At 45.3% G+C, this 26,694-nt stretch overlaps 1 protein-coding gene across 1 annotated transcript; it reads right to left on the reverse strand.

Moving 5' to 3' along the window:
• Positions 1-26,442, reverse strand: Tbx19 (T-box 19). Its single transcript, XM_005398207.2, has 9 exons — positions 26,410-26,442; positions 25,839-26,047; positions 16,892-17,156; positions 15,438-15,572; positions 12,781-12,842; positions 11,330-11,391; positions 8,306-8,494; positions 4,223-4,358; positions 1-1,265 (listed from the first exon to the last, which is right to left on the reverse strand). Exons 1-9 carry the CDS (start codon positions 26,440-26,442, stop codon positions 980-982), a joined length of 1,377 nt encoding a protein of 458 aa, XP_005398264.2. The 3' UTR covers positions 1-979.
• Between the last annotated feature and the right edge of the window lie 252 nt (positions 26,443-26,694).

A 26,694-nucleotide genomic window follows, 5' to 3' on the forward strand; every position in this document is an offset into this window, starting at 1 on the left:
AAACATTTATTGGGCATGTACAACAGGCAAGGCACAGTGCAGAGTGCTGAGGGGCACAGAAATGGGAAGGCAAGGCCTCCTGCTTGAGAGGCTTATAGTCTAGTGGAGAGAGAAAACCTTATGGGTAACAAAAATGCAAAACAGAAGGAGGTGAGCTCTGTGGCAAGGCAAATACACAGGGAGAACAGGCATTGAGGAAAGGTGAGTTTCACCAGAGGATTCACAAGCATTGTTCCCGCAGGACGCTGGGGGTGGGTAGAGCCACACCGGTGAACTGGGGAGAGAGAGAGACATTCCAGAGACTGGGAGAGGCATCCAGAAGGGGAAGGGCAGTTAATACGAATGCTTTGAGGGGAACAGGAAGGAAAGGTTGACAGAGGGAGCTGAACCTGGGAAAGGGTGGGAGCAAGAATCTCTTTAAAGGAAGGAGATCAGAAGGCAGTGGGGAGCTACTGAAGGTGTCTGAGCAGGGGAGTGAGGTGGTCTCATCCCCTCAATTCCAGACACACTGCCGTAGCACATGATCAGTTGTATCATTTCATCCACTTTCCAGGCTCACCTCTGTCTTGGTCCCAGAGCATAAGCCAGCCCAGGCTCTGCAGCTACAAATATTTTCCAGGGCTGCGCAAAGCAGGAGGCAGTGGCCTTGCTGAGTGAACTCTGAGCTCGTGGCCATCACATGCAGAGAAAAGGAAGGGAGGCTTTCCACAACCACTTGCAGGTAAGGGGCAGGGACCCAAGAAGTGACTTGGTGGAGTTTCATCACCTAACAGTGGCAAGGTCAATCCCAGAGACAATGGAAATGCAAAGGAAAGTGGCAGGGAGATGTGAGTGGCATGATTAGCATCCTCCACATTAACCTATCCCCAGAAGGACTTCCAGGATAAGCTGACCCTGGAGGCCCAAGAATCAGCAGATGGGATTTTCAGCACTGCACATATCCAGAGTCCTCTTCCAACAGAGACTGCTCAGATCCTTCCTAGCTATCCAAATGGGAGGGAGAATGGCGCCCACTCCCTCCTGGACCACCCCAGCCTGGGAAGGGATGCGAGGCCACTGCTGTCCAGGTGGACACTGCAATGCTGGTGAGTGCGGGCTCTCCCAGGACCTCCACAGCTGCCGAAGCAGATGTCTGCGCTGAGGGGGGCGAAGTCACAGCTGGGTTTCCAAGGAGAAATGCCCCAGGGCCGCTGGCATGCATCTCAGGGGCCGATCCTGCAGGACCTCCACCTCCATTGCTGATGGTCCACAGACACGGGTAGGGGCTGCAAGACACACAGAGAGAGGATTCTGATGATGCTTTAAGGAAGCAGGTCAGCTGGTAAGCAGGGACGTGGCACACAGAAGGACAGTGGTAAAAAGAGGGTTTCTGTCTTGGCTGTCCTGCTATCAAAGACACAGACAGGCCCTGTTCCTGCAGAAAAGCTGAGAAAAGCAGCTAGGTATGGAAGGAGAGAACAAAACTACCTGTCCTGAGACCTGGATTCCGGATCTGGCCCTGCCACTAACAAGTTACCCGCTTTTAAACAACGCATTTCACTTCTCTAGAACATTGCCCTTCCAGACCATATGAAGCAGGTAAGGCAGTGAAAGGCACCACATGATCTGTGAGTTTGGTCTCTCCCTGGCCAAGAGAGGCATAAAAACTGGGACTTTAGTGTCAGAAGCCCTGGGTTTGAATCCGATCTCTACCACTTATTAGTTCTGTGACCTTTGTTAAGTTAGTTCATATCTGCGTCTCAGCTTCTTCAAGATCTGGAGTGGTATTTTACAGACCTTAGCGACTGCTATGAAGGTAAAATAAGAGAGTGAAGGCATAATTCCCAGCAGGTGGCACTCAGTACATGGACATTATCGTTAATTCTCCCATCCCCAATCCAACCTGTCAGCTCTGATCCCTACCGTAAAAGCAGAGCCACTTTCTTTACCTTCTCTACTTCTGTTGCACTGGTTCCCAAACTTGGTGACACACTGGAACCAGTCAGTGTGTTTCAAAACAAAGGCGCTGCCTGGGTGCCATCCCACCTTCTGGTTTAATTGGTCTTTCATGCAGCCTGGCTATCGTGAATTTTTTTAAAGCTTATCAGTTGATTTTATGTGTGGTGAAGTCTGCTGATTAATACAGAACTCACATGCACATGACTATGGAACAGAATAACCACCAACGTTCTAAGCCTTTGTCACTGCTGTGTTCTGACTTCTTAGCATCTTCACTGCCTGATGCTGCATTGCTTGATAATTGCCTCCTTGTCCAATGGCAGTACTGAACACATCTGTTTTCCCCTAAGTTCTTAGGTTGTCAACAATGCGTTAAACACAGCAACAAGGAAACCCAGTTAGCAACGCCACTCTGCACCCTGTGCCACACAGCAGGCGCTGTGCGCATTCCAGGACCAGGGGACCCTGCAGAGATCCTTCCTCTTGACTGAGCTGCCATCTTGCCAGATGCTGAACCATATGTGGCCTCTAGAAGAGGCTTCTACCATTTCCCCCGGGGACCTTTCTGATGCCTCCGGGGCTGGTGAGAGAAACATGGGCTCCTAGTTCTCTACTGTGTGACTTTCAGGAAAGTTTAATGCTGCTGAGCTTCAGTTCTTCATCAGGAAAGTAGGAATTTTAACACTCCCCTTGCAGATGTCTTTGAGCGCTACAGCTGACTTCTGTAAGCATCTAGTGCAGCAGCTGGCACGTGCCTGTTCCCTGTCCTCAGGGCCCCCCTGCTCATTCTCCTCACTTCCTATCACAGCCCAAACTGCTGCTCCTCCCTCAAGTCCCACAGGCCAGCAGTGCCCAACAGAAATAGGACGGAGGCACAGGGCCAGGCACATATGCAGGCCTTCGTTTCCATGTAGCCACATTGAGATAAAAGAAAAGAAATGAAATTGTTGGTATTCTGAGCAACTGAAAATATCCAAAATATTATCATTTCAATAGACACTGTAGGTTAAAAAAAAATTGACTTTTTTTATTCATTGTTTCATACTAAGTTTTAAGAATCCTGTGTGTTTGTTGTATTTCTCATGCCTCTAAGTTTGGTTAAACAGAGTTTCAGATCTTCGGTAGCACAGTGGCTGCTTCCACTACATTAAACACCACAGTTCTAGACCCCTGTGAGCCTGGCAGCATCAGCAACACTCAAAGTCTTGTTAGAGATGTAATGGCTCAAGCCCTATCCCAGACCTATGGCCAGCTTCTGGTACACATTAAATTACAAGAAGCACCACTGTCAACCAAAAGCCATCACTGTTCTCCTACTTTCTCTAGACCTACAAATCACAGACATCATCGGATGCCTCATCAGGCACCATCTTCCCTTTTGGAAGGGAACCACCAAGATCCCTTTTGGATCTTCCAAAATTCCACATGTGTATATTGAACGTAATAGCTGACATTCACACAGAATGTGACTGCTTACAAAGCATTTTCTTATTTTGTTGCTCATCATACTATTTCTGTTACAGATAAAAAAGCTGGACCTCGGTAAAGCTAAGAAAATTGTCCAAAGACACAAAGTCAATAAGCTGGAACTGAGACTCCTGCTACCACCTGTCAGGCTGCAAGGGGCCTTCTCTCTTCTCTATCATGCTGATGCTCTGATTTCCAGAAGTCAGCACTAAATGCAGGTCTCTGGTGTGAGAATTATATCAAGGGTCCCACATGCTACACTCAGACCTACGGCCAGCGCTATGAGCCAGGTACCTAATGGGTTTCTTTTTCAGATGGGAGATTTATGAGAATATGGATGATCAAGAATCTAGATTCCAACTAGGTTGAGGATATAGTTCAGTGGCATAGCACCTGCTGAGCAAGCACAAGATCCTAAGTTTAATTCCGGGTACAAAAAAAAAAAAAAAAGAAGCTAGATTTTTCAGTGTATATTTCTTTTTGGTGCCTCAGTACTCAGTGTCTATTTGTTACAACCTCAGTTTAAAGTGTCCCTGACTGGTTCAGGACAACTGATCCCAGGCCACAGTGTATTTTCCCTTTTCAATGTGAAATGCCAACGCTGGAAAATACTGAGCATAGGACTGAATTGGTGCTTTCCCACCTCCCTTTCTCCAGCTGCAAAAAGTCATCCTGTGGTCACCTTCACTTCCTACTAGCTAAAAGTCAGGACAATAGCTTAGACTGAGACACCCTAGGAAAAGAATGTACTTGAATGCTCAGGACTCCAGGAAGCCTCCAGAACCATCTGTGAGCAAGTCACTGGTGTTGGTCTTACCTGGGCCCTGGATTGATTGGTCCGTTGGTGTGGGGTACAGACAGGATGCTGGCATGGGGAGTGGAGGACAAGGAATTCCAGCTGTCAGGTCCTGAGAAGACTTGCAGATTACTGCTTGAATTTTCTATCAAGTTTACTTTAGAGAAAATAACAACAGTTCAATTGACAAGACAAACCAACCTTATAAAGGCAGTGACCAGCAGCATTATCCAAGGGAAACATACAATGGCTGGTTTATAAGCACCAACACTTTGGTAGTTCTTTTGGAGGGAAACAGAAAAGAGGAAGGAGCTTATGCTTAGGAAATGCCGCTTACATGCCAGGCGCTGCTCATAGTTTAGTCTTCACAATGACTTCCCATCTCAGCTCACACACGCGGCTCAGGCAAGGAGGATGATTGGCTCCCTGTGACCCAGCCTGTCTAACTCCTGTTGCCACATTCTCTCCCCTTTAAGATGGTCTATAATAGCATCCCGTCATGTTGAGATTAAGGGCTACCGGTGCCCAGCCAAGATTCCTGAGGTCTAGGGCTTTATTCTCCCAACGATCCCCAAGTGGATTTAAACATCTCAAGAATGGTGTCTTCTCACAGGAAGAAAAGGACCACAGGCTCTCACTTGTATGTGGAATCTAGGAAAGCTGAATTCATAGAAGCAGAGAGTGGAACAGTGGAGGGTGGGGTGGTGAGGAGTTTGGGTCAAAAGACACAAAGATGCAGTTGTGTGGGATGAGTAAATCTAGAGATCTAGTATACAGCACAAAGAATATAGTTAATAATATTGTACTGTAGAATGAAAGTGTCCTATGAAACTGAGTTTCAGGTGCTGTCACCTAAAAAGAAAATTATATGACAATATGGATATGCTTGACTATAGTAGTAATCTTGACAGATAGGAGATAGATGATAGATGATAGATAGATAGATAGATAGATAGATAGATAGATGATAGATAGATAGATGATAGATGATAGATAGATAGATAATAGATAGACCATGTTACACACATAAATGGAGGGAAAGGAATAGCATGTTCTATTCCTTTGAGCTTCCATTTGCATAAACAGTACATATAAAGAGAGAGGAAGAAGGAAAAAGAGAAAAAGAAAGAAAGAGGAACAGGAAAGGGAGCAAGAGGAGGAAGAGCCCAATGTACATCCCTGGTGCTGGTGTTTGAAGGTGTCCCTAAAGTTCACATGCTAGAAGCCTAATCCCCAAGGAAACAGTGCTGAAAGGAAGGACCCTTAAGAGCCCAGTGGTGGATTAATGACATTCTTCGGGGTGTGAGCCTGGGAGTGGGTTTCTTATGAAAGGATGAAGTCAGCCCACCCACCTCTCTCTGCCATCCACAAGCTGCCTTCTGCCATCCTACACCCCAGCAAAAAGGTCCTGACCGAATGCCACTCCTTTGTTCTTGGACTTCCTCACCACCAGAACTATGATGAAATAAAAGTGTTCTTTACAAGTTACTCCATCTCCTACTGGCGATGGAAATGCTGTGTTACAGCAGCACAAGCTGAACAAAGACACCTGGCCATGTCGCATCTTTCTGTGGTGTGCAGTTTGCCACCTCTCCAGTCTCAGAGCCCACATCTTCCAGCGCCCCCCTTCCTCTACACTCTGCTCCCAATCTGTTCCCCAGAAAACCCAGGTTCTTTCATCCTCTGTGACTTTGCTCCCTCCACCTGGGATGCCCTCACCTCTGCCTGTGTCACACGCTGTCCATCTGCCCCTCCTGCCCACTACTTCCTGTCCTTTTCTATTCATCCTTCCAGGCTCAGTTTAAATACTGACTGCTCAGCGCAGCTTTCTCTGACCCACTAGGCAGACCTAGTTGCTCTTTTTTCATTCATAGAGTGCATACGTGCACTCTAGATTTTTTCTCAAACCTTAATGTGCCTCTGAGTCACTTGGGAAGGTAGACCCTGGTCCAGGAGTAAAGCCTGAGAGTCAATAGCTCTAACAAGTTCCCAGGTGGTGCTGTGGGTCCACAGGCCACATCAGAGAACCCATGCGTTATGGGATGATTAATTATGTATGTATTTGTGCAGCCCTGAGACCCTCCTGGGAAGAAACCACAAGGGGAAACTGAAAAATACAGCGAATGTTTAAACTTATTACAGTAAAAGACACATGGCATGAGCCCACCTCAAAACACTCCCCCTCATTTCAAACACATTTGTCCCAGCATTCTTGTCACTTTTTTTTTTCTTCCCACTTTCTTTTTGAGGGGCAGGAGGTCACTGGGAATTGAACTCAGGACCTCATGCTTGCCAGGCAGGTGCTGTGCCACTGAACTAAATCCTTGGCCCTCTTGCCACTTTCTGAAGCAATTCTGGAAGTCCTCTTTCATGAATGCCTTTATGAAGTGTAATATTAAAGAAAAAAAAAAAAATACAGCGAATCCTGCAGCTGAGTGCTACCCAATAGAAAGGCAGCCTCGTAAAAACATCACTGTGTGTCCTCACCCACCTTATTCACCAGTCTGTCACCATCAGACCTTCTGGCTCTTCTACGAAGTTAAAAGGTAAATGTTCTGAGTCAATTCAGGGCATCACAGCATCATAGCCAGCACAATGCAACTAAAGACACTCATGAAAGAGGACTTCCAGAGCTGCTTCAGAGAGAGGCAAGAATGATGGGGTATGTTTGAAGTGAGGGGAGTATTTTAAGAGCAATTCATGGGGCTGGGGATTTAGCTCAGCAGCAAAAGCGCCTGCCTGGCAAGCGCAAGGTCGTGAGTTCGGTTCCTGGTACCGGAGAAAAACCAAAAAAAAAAGAAAGAGCGATTCATGGCAGTGTGTCTTTCACGGTAGGCCACTGTTTTTTAATTTAAACCCACACCATAGTCTTCAATCATCCTTCATAGTCTTAATCACTTCCCTTTCCCCTGGCAGGCATTCAGGTCAGATGCTTTGGGTGTGGACCATGGAAAAGAGCAGGAAGTAGAGTGAGATGCTGCTGAGTGGCCTCTGTCATGAAGCCACATGTCCTCCCTTCCTGGCAGCAGCTGTTGAGGCTGCCAGCAGCCACCACCTGAGGAGCACAAGAACAGGGTCCAGGAGAGCCCTGAGCAAATGGAGAGTCCAAGGTGCCACAGAGGAAGAAAGGAGACTGGAATCTTAGCACTCTCCACCATCTCCTATGCCACAAACTTTTTATCTTTGTTTTGTGCAGGATCAATCTCTCCATATTAGAACAGGATCTGCAAGATATTTGGGTGTTTGACCATTTTGTCCACATACCTCAAACTGAGCCTGGTTCTCAGGAATAGTTGCTGCATAAATTCTTTAATAAAAAATTAACCTCTCCTTCTTCTATCTCTCTCCCCCGTCCCTGCTCCCCACTGAGACTGAACCCAGAGCTTCAAGTATAATATGCAAGTGCTGGACCACTGCTATGCATCCTATACCACTAGTATTTTTTTTTTTCTTAACAAATCTGAGCAAGGGATGAGCATATACAAAGCCGAGGAAGACAAGAGAGCAGCAGTAACTGAGAAACAAAGCATGCAAATAATAGCACCAATGTAAAAAACAAATAAAAAACCAGACCACAGAAATTATTAGCCTGCGTTACTCCCACCAAATCAAACTAATACCAAAATATACAATGATGTGGCTCCCAAGACCTTCCTAATAGTCCTCCAACCCTGGACCCAGCCACAAATGCCATGCAGGGGACAGCCACATGAAAACAGTGAGTTGGTATTTCAGACCCCATGGTTTTTAGATTTCGCATTCAGAGACCAGCCTGAAACTGCCTGGCACACCAGCACCCTGGGATGGGGTATTCCCCTATCATTAAAACCTAAGAGACTGCATGTTTCATGAAATCACCACAAAACACCAAACTATGACAACTAGCAGTACCAAACAACTAGCAGTACCAATCAACTAGCAGTACCAAACAACGAAGTGAAACAAAAATAGTACCATACGATGTCCTGCATGTGCATTAGATGAAAAGGGTTCTATCACCAGACACTGCCTTTTACTGGCTGTTTTTTTTTTTTTTTTCCCAACTCCTTCTACCCCCTTGCAAGCCCATCCCATCCCCAGGGCTTAATTAGCAGAGCCACATACCTGAGGGGGAATGGCTCCTGTGCACATAGGCTGGGGGGTAGGGCACCTGCCGGCGTCCTCGGAGGCCAGAGTAGTGCTCGCAGCCGTGGTGCGTGTGTGGAGCAGGTAGAGGCAGAGGAGCTGCGTACTGGTAGCTGCTGTTTCCTGCTGTGCACACACCATCCGGGTTGGAGAAGAACCAGCCTCCCACTAGGACACACAGAGGAAGACAGAGAGGCACCCCGCACCAAAATCAGGTGGCCAGTTACCTTGCACAGCTGTTGCTTATGAATGACGCTGACACCTGCCCAGTTAGAGACACCAGCATCCTCCTGCTGATTCCCCTCCCCGTGAGCAGGTGGCCTGCAGATGGACCACACATAGGTCCTAGCGGAGTGTGGGAAGCCTCTTATGAACACTGGAACATAGAGAGCTACACAAAATATAGCCTCAATGCAGAAGTTCATAGAAATGCAAAAGCTAAGTTGCTTCTGGCTTATGTGAAGTAAAAGTCAGTCTGGGAAGCCTTAGATGAACATCCAGCTCACAGACCCACAGCCAGTAGGGGCTGTTTATTGTGTCACACAAAAGGAATGAAGGCCCTTCTATTTCTCCCTCTCTTTCTATACTCTCATGTCATAGAAACAGTTTCAGTGTTTTGTGATAATTTCGTGAAACGCATAGTCTCCCGGTTTCTAATGATGAGGGAATACCCCATCCCAGAGTGCTGGTGGACAAGGCAGCTTCAGGCTGATCTCTAAAAGCCAAGCCAAGTTATGAGGTCTGAAATAACAAGCGATACTGTCCACCACCAACCCGCCAACAGGATTCTGAGAGCACAGAGAACGAGAGAGCGCTGGCCTCACGCGCTTTGACAGCGAACATTCTGCATTTTAAAAGTCCACATAAGAATATCGCAGAAGAGGGGCTGGGAATTTAGCTCAGCGGCAAAAGCGCCTGCCTGGCAAGCGCAAGGTCGTGAGTTCGGTTCCCGGTACCGGAGAAAAACCAAAAAAAAAAAAAAAAAAAAAAAAAAAAAAAAAAAAAAAAAAAAAAAAAAGAATATCGCAGAAGAATTAGTGATGCTTCTCAACAGAAGACTACTTCAGGTGAGTTCCTGGGAAAGGCCTGATATTCGTAATGCAGGCATGTAAACACAGACAGGTAAAACCAGAGGCATGGTCTTCCACCTTATGCCCGCTGAGGTGACAGACAAGGGGTCCGACCGGACCAGGGCTGCTCCAGGATGATCCCATGGACCTCAGCAATGTGGAAGTGGAGCCTGGAGTTAGAACCCACTGTCATCGCTTCAATACAAACTGTACAGAGTTCATGTTACAAAGTGTGACTTCATTCTTCCCAACAGACCTTTTGTCATCTTTGTTTCCATATTGCTGTATAAATATAGGACCAACGTGGTAAGGGAGATCAAAACGGGCAGCCAGGAGTGGGAGGCTGAGACAGGAGGTTTACAAGTTCAAGCCCAGCATGGGTAACTCAGTGACTTAGCAAGACTCTGTCTCAAAATTTTAAAAAATCTTTCAAAAAGCACTGGAGGTGTAGCTCAGTGTGAAGGCCCTGGGTTCACTCTCCAGGGCCAAAAAAAAAACAAAAATAGGCTCCCCAACATACATTTCAGCTTCTTATTAGATGGCTACTCAGGCTGCAGCACAGGAGTGGCTCTGAAAAGCTTCCCTTTCTCAGGGGAGAGTTGCATGCAGACAGGCGGTCTGAGGCTCCCCTTATGGGCCTTCTCTGGACCCACCCAGAGATGTCCACACAATGTCGCATAGTCTTTGAAGGCTATCACCTGTGCAACCTCATCTGCATAATGAACAACCTTGCTCAGTGTCTCTTTCCCTCACTCTTCCATATTCACATCACAAACTTCCCCACCAGCAGCAGCCTCAAGCCCCTATTCTTTCTGCATCTCAAGACACTGTTTAAGCCTCAATCATCTGGCACTTTCCTTGAATATCATATTTTGTGTATGGCTCCCTGTTGATGCACATTTATAGACAGGTATGCTTTTTTATATTACTGTATTGTTAACTTATTTCATGGACTAAAATGATCAAACTTCAAAAGGCAAAATAGAACATTTAAAACTTCCCTATATTGATTAAGAATGTCAAGATCCAAGCGTCCAATGGGCAAAACCAGGCAAGAGGCCCCAGGAGTATTTCCTGTGCCACCTGTAATGTACAAACTCCAAGAAGTCTGCTGAGAAGGTTGCAACAGACGATCTTAGAGAAAGTGTCTCTGCATGTGGCCCTAACCTAAAAAGGGGTTTTTTCATTCCTCATCACTTAAAAAGTGTTCTTCTAGGGCTGCTTCTCCTTGTGGCTAGATGGCCATTCCTGGTATGCAAGATGCATGGAAGAAAGGACGAGGAGAGGGGGAAAGTGAAGAATTGCATAGCTGGAAAACTGCAGCCGGGATCTTAGCAATAAGCCTATAATACAAAGTTAAGATTGTGTCAGATGGCAGGGTTAACTTTGCTACTCTGATATCGCTAGCCTTGGGTTCCTATTGCAGCTCCAGGGGGTTCTCTCCCCCAGGAGGATGTGGAGAAAGTGGAACCTGCTGGGGACATTCAGCTCTACCTGAAGAATCCCAAGCTCTCCCTATGGCCCACCAGGTGACAAAGGCAGACTCTTCTTACATGCCAGCCCGCTGCCTCCCTGAGGCATTGCCACGGTGACCAGTGCCAAAATTTGCAAATACTGCAAATGGGAAAATGTAGAACAGTGAGGTAGGAGATCAGCCCAGAACGCACTGTTACACACTGTTAGCCTCCCTCACATGAAAACAAGGCCCAACTAATCACTACCATTTCTGTCTCCTACCTAACATACATTGGAGCCCCTTAAGCCTAGAATAATACCGGCTGGCTCTGGGAACTCTGGGAAGGACCTAAGTGTATCTTAGGCGGAAGAAATAACTTGTGGTGGTCTTGGTTTGGCCTAGGCCCTAAGCAGTCATGCAGGTAAAAAGTCTGAAGGTTGGACCCACACACCACCCACATAAAGTCCCCCAACTCACAGTGAGAATAGGCCACATGCTGGCCCTCAGAGACAGTCTCCGGAATGTCTTTTAGGTGATTTCTGAAACAGTAATAAAGTCATAGATTACTGTATAAATCTAGTACAAAGCATGCTCCAAACTCTCTTTGGAGAGCAATAAATTACATGGAATAAGAACACCAAATGCCTTTTATCTCAAAACTATTGCCTTTTCCCAGGACAGTGTCTACTTGTGCAACTGCTCTGTGAGTGGAAGCTTTACTGTCACCTTTATTCCCACGTTTATATTCCCCCCCATTTAGTTTGATCTTAAGGACTCATGATTATTGCTCCTACCTGACAAGATTCAGGCGATAGTAACAACAGCTAAGATTTGCATAGGACGTTGGGACACAATTACATCTGTGATTCGCTAGGTCCACCAATGAGCCTATGAGGGAAATATTTCTATACCCACTGTGCAGATGAGGAAAGTAGATCTCACAAAGTAAACTGACTTACACAAGATGAAACAGCTGGGAAATGGCAAGGTCAGGACTCATATTCAGGATATCTTACTCAAAGCTCCAAATTCCTGTTATTATATCATGCTACTATCATTTTGACTGTAGATTCTGTCATCTCACTTACACGCTTGTTCTTTACAATTTTGTTGTATGCAAAATTATAAGTATATATCATCTATATTTATTAAAGTACTGAACAGAACAGATTCCTGTGACAAATCATTACAAACATTTATCTATTAATTAAGAGCCTTTCAAACAAAAAGGAAAGATTAGACAGTTATAAAAATAAGTGAAAAGATTCAAAATTCATGCAAAAAAAATCTGAACATTACAAAATGATCATATTTACACTCTAAGCCTTGTCAATAAAAAAAAAAGTCAACAATAAACACCAGTATCTTTCATCTTGCCCTAGAATGGAAAAGAAAGCTAAAGATGGCTGGCCACTGGCCCAAAATGGTAGGGTCGCCATTCATGCCCCAGAAGTCTCTGCTTTTCTCCCAGAAGTCTCTGCCGTTCTCAGCCTAGGAAATAGGAACCTCCTGACACTATTTACCTTTTCTAGGCTAAGTGTTGGTTTTCTAAAAACAGAACAAAACAAAACAACAAAAAAAAAAAAAACAGCCTATAAAAACCATATTACTCAAAGGTCACGGGAAAAAGCTAGGTAAATTCTTCAAAGTCTAAATCATTTTTAATGTGGTTGTGCTACTTTCAAACATCTGTAGAAAAAAGTAAGTCTGACAAAATATTGCCAGCCCAAAGTTCTGAACCACTGCTACTGGGAACATTTATAATTTGGTTTAATTTTGCTAATTCTGTAAAACGTTAAATTCAATCCTGAATCAGACTTCTATTAAAAGTAATACAAGCACCACTAGGCTAGTTCTTTCTAAGATGATAATAAATTCCATACTTCAGAGGTCGATTCATAACATTTTCCTGAAACTTCTCTACTCACCTTTCCTTGGCATCCAAGAAGGCCTTGGCAAAAGGGTTGTATTTGATTTTGAGAGCTGTGATCTTGCATTTGCAAAGACAAGAAGGGTTAGTGAACTGGAACATGCATGGGCAGACAGAACCCTCCATCTTCATCTGCGAATTTCTGTAAAATAGGGTAATTCCCTCTCTCCTTTTTTTTTTTTTTTTTGGTTTTTCTCTGGTACCGGGAACCGAACTCACGACCTTGCGCTTGCCAGGCAGGCACTTTTGCCGCTGAGCTAAATCCCCAGCCCCTCCCTCTCTCCTTTTTTTTCCTTTCTTCTTATGTTTCTTCGCTTACTCTTGCGCTAAATCACTGAGGCACTATCTCTGGCAAAAGATATTTTATTACGACTCGTGGTGAAAGTGATAAGTGGCAGCTGGGCAGAGCGGCACATGCCTGTAATCTCAGCACTCGGGAGGCTGAGGCAGAAGGACTGCAGCAAGTTGGAGCCCAGCCTGGGCTACATGGTGAGCTCAAGGCCAGTCTGAACGACACAGTGAGACCCTGTCTCAAAAAACCAGGAAATGCCAAGTGGCATGTAAAGTGAGCAAAGAATTGGCAAAGCATTAGAAATGAGCAAAGCCCTCCTGTACATACCTAGCATTGAGGTTTTTATTCACTTTTCATCTTCCCAGCAATCACTGAGCACTGACTATATGTAAGCTCCTTTTCTTGTCACTTGGAACACAATGGAAAGCTCTCCAGTTGTGATCCCACCCCAGATGGAGAGTACAATCTCACACTGGTGACTTTACTCTTAAATAATCACCAGCTGGACCACTCGTTCAAAAAACAAATCATCACTCCTATGCATTCATGACCTGGCCCCCTTAGTCTCAGCCTGCTTCTTTTCCCCTCAGAGCTATCTGACATAAAGACAAACATAGAAGCAGGGACAAGGACAGAACAGAGGTGGGTACGGAATACTGTTTTCAGTCTGTCCTCCGTGGGATGGAAACGCCTTGAGGACAGGGTTCATCTATTTTATCCTCTGCAGTCTTCCCAGCATCCAGAAAAATACCCAACAAATTTTTGTTGAATAAATAAATATTGAAAAGAATATTTATCTCAACAAGATCCTGAGATCTTTTCGTACTTCTGTGCTATTAGTCCACCGTATGCTTTTTAAGTAAACACAGACTACCTTTAATTTTTTTTAAGTTTAATCAAAGAGAATCCAGTGCTTCCCAGGTGTTCCTAATGGTCAGCAGGCCTAGGAACCCCTTGAGGATGTGAATGAACCCAAACCAGTCCACAGAGAGGCAAGACTATGAATGTTGCTTGTTTGTTTACTTGTTTGTTTGTTTTATGTGGTACTGGGGATTGAACCCAGGGAATTCACACTGAGCTATTCCCCCAGTTTTTTTATGTTTTTATTTTGAAAGAGGGTCTTGCTAAGTCACCCAGTCTGGGAACAAATTGGAGATCCTCCTGCCTGTACCTCTCAAAGTATACCACCACACCCAGCTTACATCCTGAATTCTGACTATCAGCCACAGTGTTAAGTTACAGTGCAAGAAAAGACTAACATGCTCAGAAATCAAACATTAACAAACAAGACATGTCACATAATTAACCCCCAAGTGAGGGTGTACATTTGCATAAATTTCCACAGACTTGCTTCCAAACAGGTGGGAGTCGGTGATAACCATGCCAGATTCACCTAGCTCTGTGCAGGCCATGGGTCTTTTAGGGCCCCCAAAGATTCCTGAGGTTTAACAGAACTTGAGAGTTGTATTAAATGTGTCTTATTGAAACCAGAAGAGCATCCACTGGCCAGCTGGTCATTCCTGTCCCGGAGGCGCCATACAATAGGTACATACTTGCTGTCCCCTGGGGGTGCTCTTGCAGGAGACTGTGGGACCCTGGCCCCACCCTCACTCTTTTGCATGGAGCGGGGAGCATGTTCTATGTACTGAACCCAGGGCTCATCAGGTTAGGCAAGCACTGAGTTACCTCCCCAGCCATTTTTAACTTTTTTTTTTGAGAGTCTCATTAAATTGCCCAGGCTGGCCTTGAACTTGCAATCCTCCTGGCTCAGCCTCCTGAGTAACTGGGATTACAGGCCTGCACCACCACACTCAGGTGGTCCTCATTCTTCCCTGCTCCTTGGCCAGGAGGTGAGTGGTTTTACACCTGTCATGATGTGCTCCCTTGCCAAATGCCCAGAAACAAAACTACAGGCCAAAATAAACATTTTCCCTTTCTGAGTTGATTATGTCAGGCATTGGTGCTGGTGATATAAAGCCGATGAACAGGCTGGGCGTGGTGACGCATGCCAGCACTCTGGTGGCTGAGGCAGGAAGATCACTGTGAGTTCAAGGACAGCCTGAGCTACAAAGTGAGTTTAAGGCCAGCCTGAACTAATAGCAAAACCCTGTCTCAAAAAGACAGAAGGAAAAAAAAGGCCAATGAACAAACGGGTCTTTGGCTAGAAGAGGGAGAGAAGAGCAGCTACCCCATTACTTAACTTCACCACTGCTGAGAGTATCTGAATCCTGGAAAACGTATCCTTCATCCGCGCCTGCTCATGGCAGTAAAGAATCCCCCTCCCCCTTCTGCCATGCTCTGCCAAGGGTGCGCGCGCACACACACACACACACACACACACACACACACACACACGCACTTACCTCCTCGTTCTGATAGGCAGTCACAGCTATGAACTGGGTTTCAGGGAAGGAGCAGTTCATTACCATGCGGTGGGCACCTCCAACGCGCACTATGTGAACCTGGGGTTCATACTTATGCAGAGAATTCAGCATTATCTGTTGAAAAGGGGAACGAAGATACAGAGAAGCCGAGCCAAGCCTGGTGTATGGCAAGTGACAGGCTCGCCAGCACCTGTGGTGAGCTCCCACCCATCCATCAGGGACACACGGGGAAAGTCCTAGGTCCCCTGAGTTGTCTCCGCACCACTGAGAAAGGAGTGAGTCTCATTTTTCAAAAGTTCTCAGGAGCCAAGCACTGAGGCTAACACAGGTCTCAGGGTGGGTTATCAGAGAGGAGCTGTTCCTAAGTGTTCTGTGTTCTGCATTCCATTTTCATCCTTCCCTGTTTTCAACACAATGTTCATTTCAGTCCATTAGACCATGTGTTCTATTTCATGTGAAGAATAATTCAAAACGGTAGCTGCCTTTCCCTGGTGACTAAAGGCAATCAGACACTCAGTGGTTAGATACAACCCACTCTATGATGCAAATGAAAGGTTACTGGAAGCCTCATGCTGTGACGTCTGGTAGGCAATAACAACTTACTTTTCAATTTCTGGTTTTAATAAAGAACTACTAGAACCTTCTGAATCACAGATTCCCATGGCATTCTTTCTCGCTCCTGAAAAACAGAGCCTCCTGCTCCTTGACAGTTAAGCATCGAGAGGACAGAGAAGGTCCAAGACTGGGACAACAGTTGCAAAGAAGCTGAATATGTGGAACTGAGAAGAAAATGAAGGCCTTTTCTCTCAGTCATGTCTTGGTCCCCCAGCAGCCTCCATTTTGTAAGGCAACTAGCATCCTGGACGGGAGACCAGTATGCACCGCGCTACCAGAGAAACCCGGAGGAAAAAGCCCCTACATCATGTTTACTGTAATGGAAGACCTTTAATAAAACCTGCCTTATTTAAGGTTTGTTTGGATTTTTTTTTCTGAAAAACCAAAGCTGATTCAATATTCTATTGATAATTATCATAATGCCCAAGCAGAAGAAGTAATTATTTCATTTAGGAGCAGCTTTTTATTAAGGTAGTTGTCTACTGCCAACATGCCACTTACACCAGAAAAGGGGAGAGAAAATAACAAAACACTGGTACCCACAAACATTTCCCTCCTGGGGCCGGGTAAAAAGCACACAAGACAAAACTATGAAAAGAGGTCTGATGATTAAGTAAACAACTGTGTGCTCTTTCTCTTCACATCAGGAAGTCCATTAAAAACTGAAAGCACCAATTAAGAGCTGTTTATTCCTGTTTACATTTGGACTCCAGGGAATAATTGGCTTCTGTGGGAGAAGAGGCTGGTGAGGACCCCTCTAATTACCTAAATGCACCCTTGATATTTCTTGATTGGCACTCTGGGGAGGTGGCACGTACCTGCCCACCTCCATTCAGCTTGTTGGTCAGCTTCACTTTGCTGAAGGAGATGGGAGCCTTCATCCAGTGGGCCCCAAAGTTGGGGGAATCGGGGTGGATGTAGACGCAGCTGTGGCTGGAGACCTCTGGTTTGCCCGCGGGCACCCACTCCCCATTGACATACTTCCAGCGGTGACTGTCCGTAGGGACAAAGTCCAACAGGAGGGAGTACATGGCATTGGGGTCCAGCCCTGTGACACTAATTTTCAGGACAGGGAACATCCGTCTGAAAGAAAACACAGAAACTTAGAGGCCGGCAGGAGGGTAGAGGACCTCCCCACCTTGCCCAGAGGTCAGCTTTCAGAGGAGCTTCCATGGAAAGGCCAGAAAAGACCCACATCACAGGGGCCGGGGCCACAGGCCAGTTCCTTCCCTCCAGGACTTCTCAGAGCCATTCACATAGTAAAGCACAGCCTGCGCAGGGAAAGAAGGTATGGGATTCTGCAGCCCCTAAACTTGACAATGGAACTAGCATTTCTCTAAGCATTTTGTGGGACTCTGTCAAGAAATACACTTTGAGATAGACAGATCTGGACTCCTTGGTCCTCTTTCACCCTCTAGAATAGCACCAATAAGTTCCTGGCACAAATATTTGGAGAAGCTATCCAAATAGCTGGCTTCTGATTCTAGAGCAATTCTATCATCCCGCCCCCCAAAAAACTCTACAGCCGTTAGCAGTCACTCTTTGTTTTACCTACTCTGCTTCCAGAAAAAAAGGCAGAGGCAAGTGGCTCCTGCCAGCCAGGCAGGAGAGAGGCGGATCTGACATCCTTTGTACATCGAGTTCTCAAAGTCACTGCCTAAGACTGCAAGACAGAAGCAGGGTGGCCAGCGGAAGGGCAAGGTGCCAACACTTCCAGAGCACTTTTTAGATGTCAAGCAATAGTACCTTACAAGAATTAACTCATCGAGTTTTTGCAGCAACTTTATGAAACTATCTCAATGTGTTCCAAGAGAGAAAAGCAGTTTAAATAGATGAGGCCATGTATGTGAATTAAATGAAATTTCTAGGGAGGAAGCTGCACCTGATGATTCATTCCAGATCTGAGTCTTGGCTGAGAATTGCATCCCTCTCCCATTTCCTCCTTTACAGGGATGACTGGATCTTCACAAGAACTAAAATGAGGACCTCCTCAGGGAGGCTGTGTCTATAACGCAAAATCTTCCCCTGTATCTTGTTGTTGCTGCTCTTTCTTCAGCAGAAAGATGTTTCCTCTGTTGTTTTCTCTTGATTTCACAGTAGGCTATTCCCTTTTGCTGCATATTTTACCATTTTCAATTATTTTAATAGTATTAGCCAAGTATAGACAACAGAAAGCCCCTGGACAAACCAGCGCTATTTGCAATCACAAACGTAGCCATGAGAAGTTGTCACAGGGATGGCCTGTGGTCAGGGACCTGGTTTATTTTTAGGTGGTGCACAGGGAAACAGTCTCTGTCTTCCAGCCTTGTGCTTTTCTAAAGTGTCAAAAAGTTTACTCCATTTTTATTTTACTTTACACAGAAGTGACACACATGTAATTGCCATTTACCACAAGAAGCTTAAAGCATCAAAAGTTTTAGCAATAAAAATATGTAGTGCATATAAATTTTTTAAAATAAAGAAAGGAAGCTATACAAACACACTCATTCCCCTAGCATGCAGTGAGCAGCCAGCCGGCTAATACAACTGCTCGTAACAATAGCAAGACTGGGGTCTTCATGACACAAATCGCTCATAAACATCATATAGCTCTGACTTCAGATCTAAGACGTCATTTAATGCAAAATAGTTTTTCTAATGAAAACAGGTTACTCTGCACCTATGACTTAGCATATGTCATACCTCATTTAAATCTCACTTTCTCCCAAGGAGGCAGATAGCCCACTTCACAGATGAGGACACTGAGACTCAGGAAGCACAAGCACATGCTGGCTTATTCTGCCCTAGTGCCTCCTCTTCTACTACATTAGCCACATCTTTTTTCGGGGGAGGGGGTATTGGGAATCGAACCCAGGGCCTCACACTTACCAGGCAGGCGCTGTGCCACTGAGCTGTATCCCCAGCCTGCCACATCTTTTTTTGACGGTCTCTTTTCTGATACTTCTAGAAAGTTAATATAGTTGGGCCACAGCAAAAGGAAAGGTCCTCTCGATGTTTTCCCAAACCTCAATACCTAACTGGAGATTCATTTATTCATTTAATGAATGATTTTTTAATGCCTGCTCTATGTCAGGAATTTTTCTATGATGACCAAAACAATCACAAGTCCATTGTCTTCCTGCCCATGAAAACTACATTCTAACAAAGAAATCAGACAACAAAATGTAAATGAATAGTTGTTAATGTATAAGAGAGAGAGAGAGACTCTGTGTGGGTGTATGTGTGTGTATGTGTGTGTGTATGCCCATGCTAGGGATTGAACCATGGCCTTCACACTGAGCTATAACCTCAGCTCTTTTTATTTTTTAGTTTTGAGACAGGGTCTCACTACATTGCTAAGTGGCCAGCCTGGTCCTGAAGTTTCAATTCTCCTGTCTCAGCCTCCTATAGAGCTGGGATGACAGGTGTGTGCCACTATGCCCAGTTCATAAGATCATTTTAGTTTGCAAGGGTGCATGAACTCCTTTGACAAGAATCAAGACTGGTGATGTCACAGAGAGCAGGGTGAGGAGCTACGTGAGCAGGTCTGAACAGACAAAAGTCAGGGAGCAACACTGGAGCTCAGACCCAAATAAGAAGAAATTTTGTGCTAGCTGCCCCAGGAGCTGCACGTGCAGGCCAGAGGAATGGCACACACAGTAGTCTGGGGGTCGAGAGGCCAGGTCTGCGGAAAAACCAAGAGAGAAGTCCAGAGTGGCTGAAGGAACCTCACTTCCATCCCCTTCCAATCAGTAGGGTGGCTTCTCCTCCCTCAGCTCTGCCCTACTGAGTCCCACAAGGATGTGGCACCACTTTTCAATCCAGGATAAGAAAGCATGTGGCCGGGGATAAAACTCAGCGGCACTGCCCGTGCCTGGCAAGTGCAAGGTCATGAGTTCAATTCCCGGTACCAAAAAAAAAAGAAAAGGAACACTCAAAGGAAGCATGGGGTGGCATTTCTTCCTTCATTCTGTGCAGAGCTACGTTTTGCTTTTTGTTTGTTTGTTCGTTGTGACATTGGGGATCCAACCCAGGGGCTTCACAGGCAGCGTCACTCTCCACCCTTTTTTATTTTTTATTTTGAGATGGGGTCTCACAAGTCATTAAATTGCCCAGGCTGGGTTCAAATATATGATCCGCCTGCCTCAGTCTGGCGGAGAACTGGGATTACAGCTGTGCTCTACCACTTCCTGCTGATACTAGATGTTTTAAAGAAGCTGAGATCACAGGAAAAGATGGTCAATGTCATTAGCATCAAAAAACACAAATGGAAACTACAGTGAATGCCCTTCACAGCAGGCAGGATGGCTATCAGAAAAAGCCAGACCATAACAAGTGTTGGCAAAGACACAGGGATGTTCGAACCCCCAAACCTTGCTGGTGTGGAAATGTAAAATGGTGCAGTCTCCTTGAAAACAGCCGGGAAGTTCTTCATCTTATTAAACAGAGTTTCTAACAGTGCAATTCCACTCCTAGATAGGTATATAGGAAAAATGAAAACATAAGCCCACACAAAAATCTGTACACTGCCAAGCATGGTGGCCCATGCCTGTAACCCTAGCACTGTAGAGGCTGAAGAGGATTGAAAATTGGAGCCCAGGCTGGGGAATTTAATGACATAGTGAGATCCTGTCTCAAAATAAAAAATAAAAAGGGCTGGGGATATAACTCAGGGTGAAAACCCTGGGTTCAATCCCCAGAACTACACACACACACACACACACACACACACACACACACACAGATGATGGAAATATATGGTATTTCTACTGCGGCTTCAGAAAGTGGCAAGAATGATGAGACAAGTGTGTGCAAAGAAAGGGAGAATATTTTAAAGAGGGTTCATGGTGATGTATCATTTACGATCATCATTTTTTTTCATTTAAACATTTGCGGTAGCTTTCACTTGCACCACGAATGTTTGTGAAACATGTCACATGGGTGTTCACACAGGTGAAAGGGAGCAGGCATAAGAGGAGCTGTGGGCACCAATTAAAAGCAAATCAAGAAGGAAGAAAGCATAGCCCAAGGGGTGGAAGTGTTCCGCTCAGGAGCAAATCACACTGATGCTTTTGATCTTCTTGAGTTCTAACTGTAAAGTTTGAAGGGAAAAAAAATCCATGGTCGCACCAACAGGGACGTGAGCTCGCCTGATGCGCCCCTTACCTTTCTCCCCCAGTGCTCACTGGGACTGGGTGCCTCAGCCCAGCGCCTCTGCGCCCACACCCTTAGCTTTCAGCAGACTCAAAGCCAGGGATTTCCGCACCTACCCATGGTAGAAAATGGACACACCAGGTACATCAGAGAATGCTGCCCAGGTCTTAAAACCTGCTGAAGGCGGATTTCATCAAACCAAAATTATTTAACTGCATGAAAATATACATGAAATATACACTTCATCCTCAGGTGGACATGTTATAGGTTTAAAAAGTGCTTGATAATGGCCTCTGTGGTCAGAAATGTATTTTTCTGCAAGCTCAAGTGTAAGTTCCTAGCTTAAAGGATGGAGATAAAAGAAAATATAGAATGAACCCACGAGAGTAAGTCAATGGGCTCTAGAAAAGTTTTGTAACTGTTACTCATATCTGAAAAACCATTGAATAGGAATAACTAAAAATTTTAAGTTATTTTAATAGAAGTTGTAGAAACAACTCTAAGTGCACTCAGCTATCTTATCTTTGACAAAAGGAGCCAAACACCTTCACTGGAAAAAAAAAAAAGGAGCCTCTTTAAGAAGAGGTGCACTTGCCCATATGCCCATCAAAAGATGAATGGATAAAGAAAATGTGGTATTCATATACCATGGAGTACTGCTATGCCATAAAGAAGGATAAACTTGAATCATTTGTTGGAAAATGGGTGCACTTCGAGACCATAATTTTTTTGAGACAGGGTCTTACTATGTAGTGCAGGCTGGCCTTGAATTTCTTATGTAGCCCAGGCTGGCCTCAAACTCACAGTAATCCTCCTGCCTCAGTCTGCTAACTGCTGGAATTACAGGTGTGCGCCACCACACCCAGTTAAGACCATAACCTTAAGTGAAATAAATCAGACGCACAAGTTAAACAATGCACTGCTTCTCTCGTGAAAAACCCAAAGGGTAAATAAGGAGCATAATGGAGGACAGATATTGGGAAGTAGAAGCAGCATGTTCCAACAGGAAGGGGACAAGGGGGGATGCGAAGAAGAGAAAGGAAAACAATGAAAATGGAAGGAATAAAATGGAAACAATGTTTTTGTAAATGAGAAGGGAAAGAAGTCGTGAAGGGAAGGGAGGGGAATGGGGAAAAAATGAAAAAGCTATATTACACACAGGTACAAATTCCCTACAATGAATGTGATCAGTATGCATGACAAATATGAACTAATAAAAAATAAACTTGAAAATTGTAAGTTAAAAGAAATGGGGGAAGGGGGGCTGGGGATTTAGCTCAGCGGCAAAGTGCCTGCCTGGCAAGCGCAAGGTCGTGAGTTCGGTTCCCGGTACCGGAGAAAAACCAAAACCAAAAAAAAAAGAAATGGGGGAAGGTTAAGCAGGGGGACGCAGGCCTATAATCTCAGCTACTTGGGAGGCTGAGGCAGGCACATTGTGAGTTCCAGCCAGCCTGGGCTACATAGGCAATAGAAAGACCCAATCTCCAAAGGGGCAGGGGAGTAGAGAACAGGGAGGGATGCACGAGGGAGGAAAGAAAGGAAGAGATGGAGGGTAAGAGAGAGGGAGGGAGGGGGAGGTCGAGGAGCTAAGGCCCCATCGGGATGCCAGTTTTGGAGGATGACGGGATCTTCCAGTGAAAATCCTCCCTTCCCTGCTGCTGATCAATGTCGGATACAATCGTCCTGTTGACATACATGACAGTGGATCTACACTGGACAATGAACGTTCATTCTTTCATCAGCTCATCCCATGTGGTTCAAAGTGTGCTAGCACGCAGCCCAGTAAGACAACAAATAGGCGCCATCTGTTTACGCCAACTGAAGCTTCTGAGAAAACTCAGAAAGCCGTGAGGCCTAAGAAGGAAAAAAATCAAACAAAGCTTTTGTAAATAAGGAGGTGAAAAGGGGTTGAAGAGAGGGGAGGGGAATGGGAAAAAAATAATCAGATTCCTTGCGATGAATGTGACCATTATACCACTATGTATACCTAAAATGTACCAATAAACTTAATGAATAATAATTTTTTAAAAAGCCATAGGCCGAAAGGGCCAGGCAGCCCGTGGGAATGGGAGAGAGCGGCCTGGCTCCAGTCTTCTCGGTAGAGAGGCTTGAAAGCTCCTGGGGCAGCTCAGGCCGGGCATGGAGAGGGGCTTTGGAGCAGACACCGGGATCCCAGGCGAGGGAATGGGTGAGATGGCGACGGGAATAGAAGGCGGAGGGGCGAAAGAAGGTGGAGAGTAAAGAAGATGAAATAAGAAAGCCAGGTCTACCTCAAGAGCAGCAGAGCGCTACTAGTGGCTTAGTCTGAGAAACTAAGGAAACTGAGAGGCATTCCAGATCGAGCTCATTCATCACTACCTGCAGCCCTTGCTCAGGATCTTGTCTCCCCTCTTTACCTAGAGCGTGGAGGGAACTTTTTAATCTTCTGGCACTGTGTTGACCCTAAGGTTTTCAGAGACCTCGGGGAAAGGATTTAAGAAAAAGACCCTGTTTCCCCGAAAATGAAACCTCATCAGAAAATAATCAGCCTTGAAAACTAAAGATCAAAAATGCCAACCCCAGTCAGACCACCCTTACCTTGCCTTGCTGCCTGCCTGCCTTACATCAGCTCCTCCAAACGGCAGGAAAGGCAAGGATGAGCGGATTGGGGCATTTTTGATCTCTAGTTTCCAAGGCTGATTATTTCCCCGTTAGGTCTTATTTTGGGGGGAACATGGGATTTCATTTGGAGGAAGGGAAGACAGCCATAGATAACAAGAGCAGATTTGATCACAATTAGACTGTTTTCACAGAAAATGTTTTTTTACATAGTTCATATGAAGTTATTTTAAACATAAACAATTTTAAATATGGAAAATTTTTTTTATTTAGGTGGGAACAGGCAAGAAACACTTTTGAAGTGGTAAAAGTGCATTCTGATGTGACTTACTATTCAATTAGATTTGGAAGCTTTTTTTACTTTTTCCTTATTGATGTTGAGGAGATGTCTTCTTAATTGGTGACTTTACTTATTTCATCATAATACACAGCCACTTTGACACCAAACAGCAGCGTGAGGCTAGGTATTAACATAACTACTAAGTAGAAAGAATAATAAACAGAAGATCCACATATACCCACATGCAGTAAAGTTTTCACAACTGTATCATCACTCACCTTTGAAAGAAAAGAGATTAAATCCAATTAAATTGAGCACCTTACCAAGACCTGTCTGAAAGGGGGAGGGGCTGGAGGTGTGGGTAAGTACAAACACTGTGGGTTCAATCCCCAGTACCGCAAAAAGAATTTCTTTCCTTGAAATTAGAAACATGTTTTATATTTCTTTCTACCAAAGGTGCAAAAAATGATGTGTAAATACAGCTCAAGCAGAAGGAACACTCATCCTTAGAATTATAAATATTACAAGCAATAAAACTTCTATATAACATAAGCATGGGACCCAGTTAGAGAGAAAAATACAAATATCAGGGAGGTTGAGAGTCCTACTGCCAGTCTAATCATACGTTATCAACATGCCCTTACTTCAGGTACAGCTTTCACTTACGAAGCACGTCACTGTCATTTGACAGCTCTCAAGTTTGTAATTCTCCCAGATGGACAAGGAATAGTTCATTTCTTGTCCTGTGTTCTATTCAAAAATAGAAAGCCAAGACATCAGGAACTAGGAGCACTGTGCCCAGGGTCAAAGGCTCACCACAAATTCAGCTGACCTAAACTTTCTCTTTTAGCAAAATTTCTATCAAAGTAGCCCGAGGGGGATACTGCCCAAACTCACCCTGCAGGAAATGTCTTGGGTGTTTTGTGCTTATGCGCCCACGGGAACCAAAAGATATGTGAGCATCAGCTGAATGTTGGGAGCCACCGAGGCCAAGCTGCAGGCAATGAGGTTTTCTTTCAAAACATTTGCAATTCCTCCAGGAAGCAAAAGCTTCTAGTATTACCTAGATAACCAATTAGCAGACTAGATTTAATAGAATTTGAGAAATGTCAAGAGTTTAGTTTCCATTAATCCCTTTTGGTAGGGTAAGAAAAAAAAAAGAAGGCAACTTCTCTAAGGCGGTAGATTATGAATTCGTTCTCTGTTCCTGCAACGGCTCGCATATCATCACAAACACAACCGCAAATGAACACTCACCCCAAACACACTGGGAAGCAGACGGAGGGAGAGGCAATGAGATTAAATCTGCTCCTTTGCTCCCAATCTTCAACCAGTCAAAAATTTCTGGCAGTGTTAAAGAGGAACCATCCAGTTTCCAAGTAGAATTGACATTCACATTATCTAAGCAGAGTTCAAGCATGAGTCTGCTCCAAGCTAGCCAGTCAGTCAAAAATTAATATTATTTTCTGACATTTGAGTGCATTTCCCCAATCCATGGGGCATGCCCTCCCATTAGAGTAATTTCCCAGAATTTCTCCACTCCACACGCACGAAAGACAGGTGGCTTCATCTTCCACTTCTCTGATGATCTCAGAGAATTAATTAAGTTGACAGCCATGTGAGCCCGTCCTTCTGCGCGTTAATCAGACCCTGCTGCCTGCCCGAGTGAAGAGCAGCAGCCTCTTCAGTATTCAAGGGGTCTCATCTCCCTTGCCGAGCCACTCCAGACCCACCAGAGCAGCAGATATACTCACCTGCCATTCTTGGTCACGATCATTTCATTAGTGACTTCCTTGAATCTCTGCCACAGGGGTGCATCCTCCAGGATGATCTGAAGTTGCTTCTCTGTGGGGTCACCTTTCTCCCTCCCGGCCTGAAGCTCACTTTCCACCACATTGAGCAGGCGAGAGACGGTGCCTTCGCTGGCCTTCGGTGTGCCCAGCTCACTCATGGCCACGGGCCCCTCTCAAACTTTGCTTAGCACCGTCACCCACCTCGCCTGCTTTGAGCTCCTTCCTCCTCTCACCTGCCTGCTTTCCAAGCCCAGCTGGTCCAAGCCTGAGGAGCCAGAAGAAGATGCCCTGGCTCTTGCTTAAGCTCCTACTGCGACACCCCTTAAAGTCTCCAAATTATACCACCAACCTGTTAAGCTCCAGTTGGGGAGCGGGGTGGAGGGAGAGGAGAGATAGGGAAGAAAAAGCCCTCTCTTAATTACTCATTGGATCAGGTGGGAGAGAGGCCAGCTTTCCCATTGGCTGCTGTGCCTAGAGGAGACGTTTAAGAAGAGTACTCCATCCAAATTATCAGGCTTTTATCTTGTTGTACCTGAAGAGGTCTAATCGGTGTATTGAGGACCATTTTCCCGTTAATTAAAATTATTCCAGGCCCAGACAGCAACAATCAGGCAAATCATGTTTGTGTATAAATCAGGCACGTAGCACCTATAGGAAAGGAGGTCCTGGGGAGAACTGACCAATTTGGGGCCAATGCAGGGTGTCATGAGACAGCAGAGAGCCTAGATCCGTCAGCGACGCTCAGCACCTTGGGCCAAGGTTGAGACCCTGGATGGAATTGCAGAGGTGGCAGTTCAAAGGCACCCCAGCAAGAAAC

Source organism: Chinchilla lanigera, unplaced genomic scaffold (genome assembly GCF_000276665.1).
Source record: "Chinchilla lanigera isolate Chin_1 unplaced genomic scaffold, ChiLan1.0 scaffold00061, whole genome shotgun sequence".
In the NCBI taxonomy this organism is placed as follows: Eukaryota; Metazoa; Chordata; class Mammalia; order Rodentia; family Chinchillidae; genus Chinchilla; species Chinchilla lanigera.